We start from the raw sequence: 13,302 nt of genomic DNA on the forward strand, positions 1-13,302 counted from the left end.
AATGTTGAGGTATGTTCCTACTATCCCTAGTTTTCTAGTATTTTGAACATGAATGGATGCTATATTTTTGATCAAATGCTTTTTCTTCATCTTTTGAGATAGTCATGTGATTCTTGTATTTAATCTATTGATGTGATGAATTATATTTATTGATATTTGGATGCTGCACCAACCTTGCTTCCCTGGGATGAACACACTTGATCATGGTGCACTATCTTTTAATATGTTTTTGTATGTGATTTGCAAGTCTTTTGGAGATAGCATATTCTTGGGTCTTGTTTTTTAATCCAGTCTGCCAGTCATGTCTTTTGATTGATGAGTTTAGGCCATTTATATTAAATGTTATTATTGAGAGATGATTTTTATTCCCTGTCATTTTGATTTATTTCTAGTTTTTAATTTGAATTAGTGTCTCCTTTGATTGACTGTTCTTCTTGTGTAGTTCTCCTTATGCTGGTTTTCATTTTTATTTTTCATTTCTTCATTAAATATTTTATTGAGTATATTTTGTAGTACAGGATTTCTGGTTGTGAATTATTTTTACTTTTGTTCATCTTCTGAAGCTTAATTTTGCTGGGCACAGTATTCTTGACTGGCATCAATTTTCTTTCATTGCTTGGTATATATTATCCCAGGACCTCCTAACTTATAGGGTTTGAGTTGAGAAATCAATTGAAATCAGAATTGGTTTACCTCTATGTGACCTGCCCATTTTCTCTAGTAGCTTTTAAAATTGTATTATTCTGTATGTTAGGCATTTTCATGATAATGTACCTTGAGGTGGGTCTGTTGTAATTTTGTATATTTGGAGTCCTGTAAGCTCCTGTATTTGATTTTCCATTTTATTCTTAAGGTTTGGGAAATTTTTCAGATTTTAATTCATTGAAAAACTTGTACATTTCTTTAGTTTGTATTTTAGAACCTTCATCTATCCTGGTGAATCTTAAATTTGGCCTTTTCAGGTTATCCAATATTTCTTGAAAATTCTGTTCATGGCCTCTTAACATCTTTTCTCCATGGTCAACTTTGTTTTTAAGATTATATATTTTGTTTTCATTGCCTGAAATTGTATTTTCCTGGTGGTCTAGTCTGTTGAAGATGTTTTCCATTGAGTTTTAAATTTGGTTTATTGATTCCTTCATATCAAGGATTTCTGTTTGGTTCTTTTTCAGAATCTCTGTCTCTTTATTGAAGTGATCTTTTGCTTCCTGTACTTTTCTTTCTGATTTTACTCCTTTGTTTTTTACCATGCAGATCAGTTGAATCAGAATGTTTCTGGTACCTCACAGTTTAGGGAGAGACAAATAATAACAACAACCAATACAAACTATATAGCATTAAACTAAACAGTTCCTACTATGATATCTACAATGTTAATAGGCACAATAAATAGAAATGGTATGATAAGCAATTGCCAACAGTTAAAACAGCAAATTTACAAAAGGGTTTGCAATTTCAAAAAAATGAACAGGGTGAATGTAGAAAAGATGTGGGATGTGATGATTATGAGGAATGACGAGAGAAAATAGATGTAAGGAATTTCCACGGAACCATGCTGGACACGGGAAATCACATAAGGGAATTTATTAAGCAAACAGTGTCTCCCTACAGGGTAAGAGAGAAAATGAGAGGAAAAGAGAAAGGAAAAGAAAGGGCGCGCGCTAGAGAGAATGGAAAGCCAGGAGGATAGAGAAAAGTGTGTAGGACAGACAAGAATGGAAGAAAGATGATGGGGTAGCTACATTAAAACAGTTGAATTCTGCCAGGCTAACAGGGGACCAATATGGGAGAAGGATACTTGCAAGCTGACTGATGAACCAATAGCTAGCTAGGATGTTCACAGATTGACAAGTGGTTGGGAGGCGGGCAAAATGGGCTGTACCTGGTGTGCGGGGGAGCAGCTTTATACATTACATTCCCTCATTTCTTTTTTTATAAGAAAATCCTTTGCTCTCCAGTTCTTTTTGAAGCCTTCTCTTTCCATCCTTTCTAAGTGACTGGGGTTGGTTTTGTAGGTGAGATGTAAAAAGTCCATTCTACTTCCAGACTTCCAAAGGCAGATGATTTTCATGGACTTCATTTCCTTGATTTGACTGATCCCCTATTTCTACACTAGCTGCCTGTCCCCAATTCTGACTTCATTTACCCTTCTAATTCTAGGAACTCCTTCACTGCTGTAGGGAAAAGGGGTGATGACTGATCTGGCTTCTTCGAGCTGGAAGGGGGCAGCCTGGGGCAAGCAGTTTGGAGTTTCCTTTTTTAGAAATCGGGTCAATTGAGGGGTTCATGGTAGAAGTCTGGTTGGGGGAGAGCAGGTCGTAAAGGCATCTGGGGATGGGTGCTTCTATGAGAGAAGAACAAAAAGACAGGAGTACTGAAATGAGATTGATACAATATAAATGTTGCAGAATCTGGAACATGCCAATGCATATCATAAAGATGACAGAAGTCAATAATTCCTCACCAGGGGGTGAAAGAACTGAGAAGTTGTTCCCATAACAAGACCTAGCAAAGGCTGGAGAGGACAAGGCCTTTATTTGGGAGCTTTAACATTGTCTACGTTATCAGGAATGTAAACACAACATTTAGTAGAGATACTAGCAAACATAGATTAAGCCTACCTGTGTCTATAGGCCTTAAACTGACTAGAAACTTCTGACTCTGGCAGTTTCTCTTGATAAGTTATCAGGCACATTTGCCTAAGAATCTCTCTTTTGTAGCTTTTAGTCTTTATTCTAGTGGGCTAACACAAGTGTACATCTTAAGTTACATTTAAGTATTATTTCTTTTAAATGCCCAAGAATGGCTATATTTTGGTTTTAACTGTTTTGCTAGGTGTTTAAGATCAAGATGGTCAAAGTGACCTGTTCCTGTCAGAGTCAGCTGAGTTCCCACAGGGGTTACTCATAGAGAACTTAAGAGCAGCTTCTTAGCTCCATTAGTGCCATTGGTTAGGCAGGGTCTTCTTGATGAGGTGGCTTTCCTTGAAAGCATTAGGGGTGTCTCCCTTTTTCCATGACCCTCCTCTGCAGTAGGTGCACTGAGTGGCTTTTCCTCCAGTGGCCTCATCAATCTCCTTGGTCAGGAGGTTGTGTGACCCAGAGTTGCAAAGCTCCTTGGAGAAGTCCTCTTGTTCCCTGGGTTCAGGCTGACTTTGAGGGCAGGACCCAAATATGGAATTTTCTTGACCTCTGTATTTAATCTCAATCTCTAAGTTTGATCTTAATCATTAAGCAAGTCAGTCTCACCAGTCATAAAGTAAGAGTACTGGGCTTTAGCTTCAATGTCTATGACTTTACAGTTATTTATCCCCTTTTATCTATTTGGGGTTTACATTATCTGTTCTATAGGTGATGGCTTACTATTCCAAGTTAATTTATGATGTTCGCTCTTGAAGCAATACTTCTCCAAAATATTGATCAGGCAAAAATTAGAATTTACAAGGAAAATACAAAATGGAATCATCAACAGTAAAACACTCAGTTTGTGCAATAGCTGTCTTGAATTTTGGCTGAGTTCCCATTTGAGATCACAGTAATCTTTACAACAAACATCAAACTTTTGAACACGACTTATTTAAATGAGTTAAAGTTGGGCTTACTTTGGAGCCATTGTAATGTGTAGCAGGGTTGTGAGGCAGAGCCTTATCTCAGGTAACGTGGGGCTTTTCAGTGAGGGGCAAAGGAGTATAAACACAGATTTTGAAGATTAAGCTGAGATCAGTTGGAGCTCTGTTCTCTGATAGAAATGCAGATCTAAAGAGTTATGTCAGCAATCTTTATACATGTGCAATGTTAGGTTCCAAAGTTACTGTAAGGTGGGCAGGAACCAGAGAAGGGAGCTGATGAAACACTGGTTATTTACCCCCTTTTATAGCAAAAGAATTCCTTCCTGCCCAAGAGCTGTGTGCCTGAGGTCAAGGTACTGCCACAGCAGTTAGGCATCTTGTGCCCCTGCAGAGGAGCACTCCCAGGCACCAGGCATGCCACAGCCATGAGGTCATCAGAGACCCCAATTGCAGTCACTGTTGTTCCATTTTTGCTACTGCTCATTACACTCTTTCTTAAATGTCATTTTACATATACCCTATTGATGACAGGTCCTATAATAGAACATTAAATGATAGGTTTACTATTACAGACAAGTTTAATTTGGAGAACAGCAGCTTGATAAATTTTCTGCTTTAAAGGCTTGTATACCTGGAAAATATGAACACATTTAGTATACAAAGAATAATGTTTTTAAGTATGTTACTCCATGGAATAACTTTATAAATTAATTAGATGTCTCTAACAAACACATCTGAGTAATCCCATACATGTCGACTTTAATTCATTCATCTTATTGTAGAAGAACCAAGATATCAGACAAGTGTACCAATAGTATTTGCCGTCTCTTTCCTGTTGAAGAAAATTCCTAGAAAAATTGATGTTAGATATTTTATAAACATCAACATTTTATTAGTTTGACCACTTCAGAGACTTGTGAGTTAATTTTAAGGACATTTTACTTCTATTAGTTTACCCAATTAAATTGAACCTCTTTAAATCACATGAATTAAAAATATTTGGATCCATTTTTAAAATTTTAATTTTTATGTGCACTTATATTTAACACAAAAGCAAAGGCCTTGTAATATTTATCTCCATTGCAATGTAATGGATGTTCAAAAACAACTCTAGAGTTGGATCAAAAGAACTGATCAAAAATTATTAACCTATGTATGTAGGATCAAAATTGTGAGCTCAAAAAATACAGCATTTAAGAAAAAAGTCCTGGAAGAAAAATGAAAATGGTTATTAATTAAAGCATGAGAAAATGAGAAGGAGAGAGAAGTTGAAAGGGAGAAAAGTATTCTGAGTTGTAGCCCAGGAGAAATTTAAAATGGACACTTTTTTTTTTCTTGGGTTTGAAACTGGTCTCCCACTGCGCCTTTCTTCATTTACATTTCAATGTAACCCTTGACTGAGATCTGAATCTGAAAGGGGCTAATATGTTCTAGCAGAAACTTGATGCTTAGGTTCCTTTAGTTTAGGGTTAGAGACACTTGAGCCTGCAGGGAGAGCAAGGAAACGAGAAAGAAAAGATTTGAAAATAAGGAATCCCTTTCCATCTGCCCGCTCACTCATGGAAGCTGTGTGCCATTACACAAATGGATTTTGATGGCTTTAAGTACCCAGGGTAGGGCAAAGGGTTCCCAGGGTGGAATCTGCCAGATTGGAGGACCCAGATTCCATGGTGGGGACTGATACAGCTGAGTCTGTGCCTCGGCGTCCCGAGGCCACAGAGTAGTAGACTGGAGATGAGAAGGCGGCACATAGAAGGTGTCGTCACACAAACATCCATGTGGGCCAGGCAAAAGCCGAGAAGAGTTGAGGACCTGATATCAGGATTTTCGAGGAGGAGTGCGTGAGCATGAGATGAGCCTCAACCCTGAGAGAGATCTCCACCATAAAATCAGGAATCCACCCAGCAGATAAACTGGCGTAGTCACCAACCTGAAGTCTGGTGATAAATGCAGAGCAGAGTGACCGGGCAGAATGGAAGATGGAGCCATATCTGGGGGCACTGGGAGTTCCTTAGATGGGGTTCCACTCCCATAAGAGACAGTGGAAGATCCCATCCAGAGTCCACGGCACCAATGTAAGGAATTTCCACAGAACCACGCTGGACACGGGAAATCACATAAGGGAATTTATTAAGCAAACAGTGTCTCCCTGCAGGGTAAGAGAGAAAATGAGAAGAAAAGAGAAAGGAAAAGAAAGGGCGCGCGCTAGAGAGAGTGGAAAGCCAGGAGGATAGAGAAAAGTGTGTAGGACAGACAGAAGAATGGAAAAAAGATGGTGGGGTAGCTACATTAAAACAATTGAATTCTGCCGGGCTAACAGGGGACCAATATGGGAGAAGGATACTTGCAAGCTGACTGATGAACCAATAGCTAGCTAGGATGTTCACAGATTGACAAGTGGTTGGGAGGCGGGCAAAATGGCTGTACCTGGTGGGCGGGGGAGCAGCTTTATACATTACAATAGAAGTGAAAATTAAAGGAAGAGTGGAAGAACAATAGCATTTGGCTATTAGCAAAAGAGAGGGAATCAAGAGAACTAACCAAATGAAAAACAATACAAAACCAAACCAAATATACTAATCAAAAACCTTAGTCCTTAAAAGACAGTCATGAAAAATAACGACATTCAGAATGCTAGAAATGAGAAAAGAGAGACAAATATGTATATGTATAAATGTCCATACAATCAAAAAGAAAGAAAAGAAGAAAAAAATTAAATAAAAAAAATTTTTAAAGTTTCCTGATGAAAAATTAAGGAATTGTTTCCATTGCAGTAGTCAAACTTTGTCAATGAAAAAAAAAAGTATTCATTGTCTGTTCACAAACATCTTTTTTCGCCTTTCTTATTGAGGTGTGTACTCTGCACAAGAGTAGTGGCCACAGTAGGTCAAATCCTTCCTCTTTTTGTGTTGCTCATCAGGTTGCCTGTTGGAGAGTGTTGTCTGCTCCGCTCTCAGCTGGGGTCACTATAGAGTTCTGTGAGCGAGTTCCAGTAGGTGGAGCTTCTGAAGGCTGGGTTTAGGTCTAGGTAGGCCCCAGGTAAATCGTTCAATGATTGCAGATTTTAAATCAGTACAACTTCAGAGCCTGGCCACCAGGTCGAGCCACCCTGGGAGACTTCTGCTCATGCTGCATATGAGCCAATCCTTTGTCCCCTCCGCCACCTGCAAGTCCCACCTTTCTTGGCATCTGGTGCTCAGTTCCCATCAGTCATTCCCATCGCCCAATGAAATTCTCAGTCTGCCCCCAGCTGGTCCTGTGAGCTGCCAGACTCAACCTGGAGGAGGGACCCATGGGATCTCTCAGGTCTCTATGACTCTTGTTCCCCTGGGTAAAACACTGTCCATGCCTGCTTTTCTCCTGGTCTCTTAGGGACATTCTGAGTCCTGTGGTGGGCATCTGCCAGGTCTGTTTTTCCGACCCACCATAGCTCTGCAGCAAGATGACTCCTGCCTAGGCTCTCCATGGACAGTGGGTAGATGAGTGGCATCTTTCCCACATGAGGTACAATGTAGCACACCCTCCAGATCAGTCCACCAGGGTCTATGATTTCTGATTTCTTCATACCAAGACATGCCATGGTGCTACCTGAAGTGTGGGTTCTCTTTGTCCTTCTCCCTGCTCCCCCCCTACCTCAGTGGATCAGTGCTAGCAATGGGCTTTCTTCTTTTATTTTAGAAGGTTGTGTCCAACCTTCTGAATCCCCAAGCTGCTCTGAGAGTCCAGTATAATGCCCACCTCAGTGATAACATGTTTATTTGCTTTCTTATTCTCACACCACAGAGCAACTTGTGGAAAGCAACCTCCTCTAGTCTGCCATCTTCCTCTGACTCCCCGTTTTATTTTATTTTGAGACAGGATGTTCCTCAGGCAGCTTCAAACTTGCCATCCTTCTGCCTCAGCCTCCTGAGTAGCTGGGATGTAACAGTCTTGCTAGCAGAGAGGGAAAGGAGTTCTCTCAGCAGTCAGTCAGAAAAAAATCCCACAGAATACAAGAGTGGAACAACAAACATTGAGGCCAAGGGGATAAAATGTACTATCTAAACGGGAGAAAGTAGATCACCACTGGGGGATTTATTCTGAATCCAGCATTTTAATTTTTCTTAGTGTGTTCTGCTCTAAGTATAGCAGGATTTGTTGTTCCTAGATCATTTTTGTATATATACATCCTTTTGATTAATGGCTTAGAAAAAATTCTTTACCTTAATGGTTTGAAAATAATCTGTTCTATTTTTACCTAGTGATAAACTATGTTAACTAGCTACATTTAAACTACAAATTGAGAAATTAGGCCCTATGTGATCTGCCTTTTTCTCCTTATTTGAATATTAGAGCATTACAATAGTCCCCCCTTTAAGTGATGGATACATTCCAAGACCCCAGTGAATACCTGAAACTGGATAGTACCAAACCCTATTACTGTGTTTTTCCTATCTATACATACCTATGCTAAAATCTTAATTCATCAATTAGGCAGAGTGAGTAACAACAATAAGCTAGTATAGATCTTATCAACCTCAGCATAGAATTTATTCTCCCTTTACTGTTTTTACCTTTTTGCTTATAGGAAGCACTTTACTTCTTTTTTGTGTATCCAAATTCCAGCATAAGCTAGGTGTGGTGACACATGCTTGTCACCAATTGCTCAGCAATTTGGAGACTGAGGCAGGATTGCAAATTTAATCTAACCCTTAGCAATTTAGGTAGACCCTGTCTTAAATTTAAGAAAAAAAAAATCCAGCATTGAGGTAAAACAAAGGTTACTTGAAAGTAAGCACTGTGATAGCTTGACAATTGATCTGATAACCAAGATGGTTAAGTGGCTAGTGACTGATAGGAGGATAGCATGTTGGTCAAAAGGGATAATTCATATCCTGTGCAGGATGGATCGGGATACCCAAGAAATTTCACCATACAATTCAGAACAGCATGCAGTTTGAAGCTTATTGTTTACTTTTGGAATTTTCTATTTAATATTTTCAGGCTGTAATTGACTGTAAATAATTGAAACTGGGGATAAGGGGCACCTCTGTATTTTTATTTACACATATACACACAGTGGCTTGTGTAATGTGGAACCCGAGGTGTACTAAAAAGAGAATTAATTCTTTTTGTAACTTATTTGCATTAGTAGAATATGAATTCAACAACTATTTATCAGAGCAGTAAGAAGGTGTTTTTGAAGCCATGTTCTGAGAACTTTTCATGTTCCCTTGTGACCATGGAGACTGGGAATAAATGTCCCTTGAAGAGATTTGTGACTGTTTTTTTCTAGTATGCTCATTTTCCAATGAATTTTAAAAACAAGTATTTATGATGTTAGAGAGTCAGTGCTTTCCTTTTTTTTTTAAATTATGGGGTTCAAGCACTAAACTACACTCCTAACCCCTGGTTCCTACTTTTCGCAAAATCGCCTAAAAATATTCATTTAATCACTTAATTCAGCTATGAATGTCAGACTACCAGAATGGTATTAGTTTACAGTTGAGATTACTATACAATAGACTTAAGAATTAGTGTCAATTCTGGACCTTGAGGTTTTCATTTTTGTTTTTGTCTTGATGTTTTTCATCAGTGAAATTAAAAAATTAGAGTATCTCTACGGCCTCTTTCAGTTTACAATGCATAACACTTTAATTCAAGACAATGTTTAATTAATATTGCGTTTTTTTTTTTTTTTTACTTTTATTTCTTGTTTTCTTTCACATTTTAGACTTTTGACAAAATCTACTGTATCTACTAGTTATTGGCCCAAAGAAATTTCTATTTTCTTTCTAATTTTGGTACTGGGAATTTAACCCATGATAACTTTACCACTGAGCTATATCCCCAGCCCTTTTGTTTTTTATTTTGGGACCGGGTCTAAATTGCAGAGAGTAAGTAACCTTGAAGATTCTCCTTTTCTTAACTTCCCAAGCCTCTAGGATTGCAGGTGTGTATGCATCACTATGCCTGGCCTAAAGAAATTTATTAGAAGAATGCCAAATATCAGACATTTTTGCTACTTCATTTGTGATCCTTTAGGGCAAAATGAGAAACTACATGCTACACCCATCTGTCATCTTTCTGGTCTCTTTTCTTAATATATATTTCAGATCTAATATTTATATTTCTACAAAAATGTCTTATTCTAAGGACTTCCTATATGTTTCGAAGACTTCATCTTTGTATTTAGTTAATTTTATTCTAAACAATGCAGTCTTTTCAATAAAATAGTGTTAATTCAATGAAAACTATATAAAACTCTTTTTCTTTCTCTCTTCTCCTGGCTTTCTGATTTTGCATGACTTGGCTACCCAAACAGAATTTTAACTTGATTAAGCACACAGTAGGATAGTAAGCTGTTAAGGGAGGGTTTCACACATAGAGATATTAAGTTTCCTGAACTGTAAAACCCCAGTCTTTTCTTTGGGTGAAAGGGAAATGGAAAATTTAGAGAAATTAAAAATTAAAGTTAAAAAATATTTTATTGGTAGTTACTTAACACAGACTGCTGTGTACGACTTATAGTGGCCATAAAAGTACATTATCTGGTCCAATATATTTAAAATTAATAATGTACTCAGATAGCAATTGCTAATTTAATAATTTTATATACTTAACATGTAGTTCAGCTGGGCACCACAGTGCCTACCTATAATCTCCAGCTACTGGCTGTGGCAGGAGGATTGGGAGTTGGAGGCCAGTCTGGGAAATTTAACATGACACTATCTCAAAACAATAATAAAACAATGACGAAAATTTAGTTACAAACAAGGCAAAAACAAAGACAAAAGAAAACAAGTTTAAGAACGCTTATATCTTGGGTTTTGTTGATGCTTATGTTTCTGAAGCAAACTGTGAAAATAGGAGAAATTGCCAATATTATAAAAAAAGAAAAAAGAAAAAGAAAATACTGTATTTTCTGGATTTGATCTCTTCCATGGTGTCAAGCAGATACAGAAAGGACTCTTCTGAACAGAACTTCTTCTTGAGGGTTAACTATAAGTAGCATAAACTTTACCAATTTAACTTGACATTTGTTACATTCACATTGTTGTATAAAATAAAGGACTCAATTTAAGATAGGGGAAATGAAAGATTTTTACACCCAAACAAGGCTAAGGTCATTAAATGCACCTTTTTTCACTTTAATTTTTCTAATGAATTCTTGCTTTCTTAACTATTATAAGGAATTTCTGTTTTTCTTTTTGTCTTTTTTAGAATTTCTGAAAATCAAAGCCTTCCATGTAGACAAAATTCTCAACCATTTTGTGTATTAATTTTATGAGTTGGTGAATCAGTTTTATAAGCTGTAGAAAACAAGAAAAGACCAAGTATGTAAAGACCAAGTATGTGAGAAATATTAAGACTCGTAGGCTGGGTCCTATGAAGGTCTTGCCATTGTGTTGCAAATGGATAAGCTTGGCAGCTATCATAAATCGAAAAGTAATGTATCTGAAGGTGGAATTCCAATATCAATTTAAGTTTATTATATTACATTTTATTGTTTCTTTTTAAATATTACATAATTTGTATTGCTTAAGATCATAAAGCAGAAACCAGATTTATTCATTCACCTTTTTATTTGATAAGCAGTTTATAATACTTATGTACTAGGCACTAAGTGCTTCATAAACTTTATTAATATATTGTCACAACAACCCTATGAGGTAAGTGGTAGTTTTTATCCCATTTGTGTAGGAAGAAACTGATGTACCAGGGGACTCAGTAACTTGCCTTAATTTACACAGCTAACCAATAGTAAAATCAGAATTCAAATCAGGTGGTCTGACTTAAAGGTTTTGTACTAAGTTACATTTGCTACCTCTCTAGAATCTTTATTCCTGTCATCTCAAACTGCTTTATTTTATACCTTTGACTTGATATCTTAATCTCTACAGAAACAAACAGATAATATTTTCTGGCATTCATTCCATTTATAGCCCTATCAAAAACAGATGAGGGCTGAGGGTGTAGCTCAGTGGTAGAATGCATCTCTAGCATACATAACGCCCTTGGCTCAATCCCCTCATCCACAATAAGAAAATTGGTAAGTAGAAAAAATGGAGAGAGAAAAAGAAAAACAGATGAGGGACTAGAACCTGTCTTCTAACCTCCAGAAAAAATCAGTTTAATGAAGCCCAGGAGTTTAAAGAAGTTGTCAAATCGTACCTGGCTTTTTTTGTGGGTCATAAGGCTTATTTCTTTTCCTCCTTTGTCTTGATAACAGAACTGCTCTCTGGAGGTGACCCGTATACCACCTGCATGCAGTTCTTTTAATTCCTTGACTTTTAGAAATTATTTGGAAGGAATAAAGGCCTTTTAGCAATGTAAAAACCCTTGTAGCAGTGTAAAAACACATTGCTTTTTCCTTGTCTAGCAACCACAGTGTTAATAGAAAAAAAATATCCTGAGGCAAGGTTTAAAATGACAGCAAACTTTTTATCTCTCTGGCCATTACAACTTTAAGGCTCTGATGTCTGTATTATTATCAATAATTAATTAAATATGTGCCATTTTGTGTAATTATGCAGCAAAAGAATTAGAAGCAGAAAACCTTAATACCAGTTTACAGGTGTATGCCTGGGTAGTGTTATTAGTGTTATCAGAGATATCCTGGCAGTAACTAATCTCTACCTTTTCCTTGGGTTCCTTCTATTGAAAAGACACATGCTGGTTTTGACAGGAATGCATTCATTGCCATTCTCACAAGTTGCTCTGGAGTTGAACAATGACACAGATTTGAGTGGCTGTACGCATGTAAAGTTTGTTCAGGGCTCTCAAATTCAACTTTTTCCAGAAAGAATTTAATATCTTCTTTCTTGTGAACAGATTGAAGACCAAATTTCCATATACCAATCACTGCACAAATCCAGGCTATTTGTTAAGTCCGGTCACAGTGCAAAGAAACATTTGTGGGGAAAATGCTAGTGTGAAGGTCTCCATTGAAATTGAAGGATTTCAACTACCAGTAACGTTTACATGCGATGGTAGGTTTGCAGTTCCCCAAGCATTATGTTTTGCTTGTTTAAGAGGAAAATGTTTAAAATATCACTGTTGTTATTTTTTTAATAACCAACTTTTATCATTAGGTGTCCTTTTCAAAAAGCTGAGCTGCATTTGGATAGTTTTCTGGTTAGGACTAATGGGAAAACAGGTTACTTTTATTATTACATGTTTCTCTGAAAAAAGGTGGAATGACCCTTCATAATCAGTAGTTTTTGATCAAGGCCCAAAAGAATTAGATAAAAAATTATAGTCGACCTCCCCCATCTCCATAGTATGGCAAGAAAAATGCTTGTGTATAAAGAGCTGTCAGTGAAATTGAAGTCCCAGATATCTTGCTAATCTAAGGAGAAGATAATTCTCCTTTGGTTTTAATTTTTCCTTCCAAACCTAGTATGAGTATTTCTTCTAGAGTTGTATTCCCCAAGGTGTGTAGGAATTTTTTTGCTACAATTTTTTTAAATTAATTTTTTATCAGTATATTATTTTTGTTATAATTTTTAATTCTACTTCTGTTTTCTTTCAATTTATTTATCATTCATAATAATGGGATTCCAACAGATCCAAATTTCCATAGTACTTTGATCTAAAAATTAGGCCATTTTTTTCTTTAATGTTATGAGTAGGAATATGTCCAATTTTGGATACTGTCTTTGCACCTTGGAAAGCCCTTTGAAAAAAAATATATGAAACAGAAAAATGTTAGTCAACTATAAGGTAATGTTTTTTAGTTTCTGAAGGAAGAA

At 36.9% G+C, this 13,302-nt stretch overlaps 1 protein-coding gene across 2 annotated transcripts in view; it reads left to right on the plus strand.

Annotated features, from left to right (window-relative positions):
• Positions 1 to 13,302, plus strand: part of PIK3C2A (phosphatidylinositol-4-phosphate 3-kinase catalytic subunit type 2 alpha) — a 118,134-nt gene that overhangs the window by 44,703 nt on the left and 60,129 nt on the right. For both annotated transcript variants that reach the window (XM_079104230.1, XM_079104231.1), the window contains exon 4: positions 12,383 to 12,540. In XM_079104230.1, the coding sequence (XP_078960356.1) occupies positions 12,383 to 12,540 (158 nt within the window). The remainder of the gene's footprint in view (positions 1 to 12,382; positions 12,541 to 13,302) is intronic.

Source organism: Sciurus vulgaris, assembly GCF_902686455.1.
Source record: "Sciurus vulgaris genome assembly, chromosome: 11".
Taxonomy (NCBI): domain Eukaryota; kingdom Metazoa; phylum Chordata; class Mammalia; order Rodentia; family Sciuridae; genus Sciurus; species Sciurus vulgaris.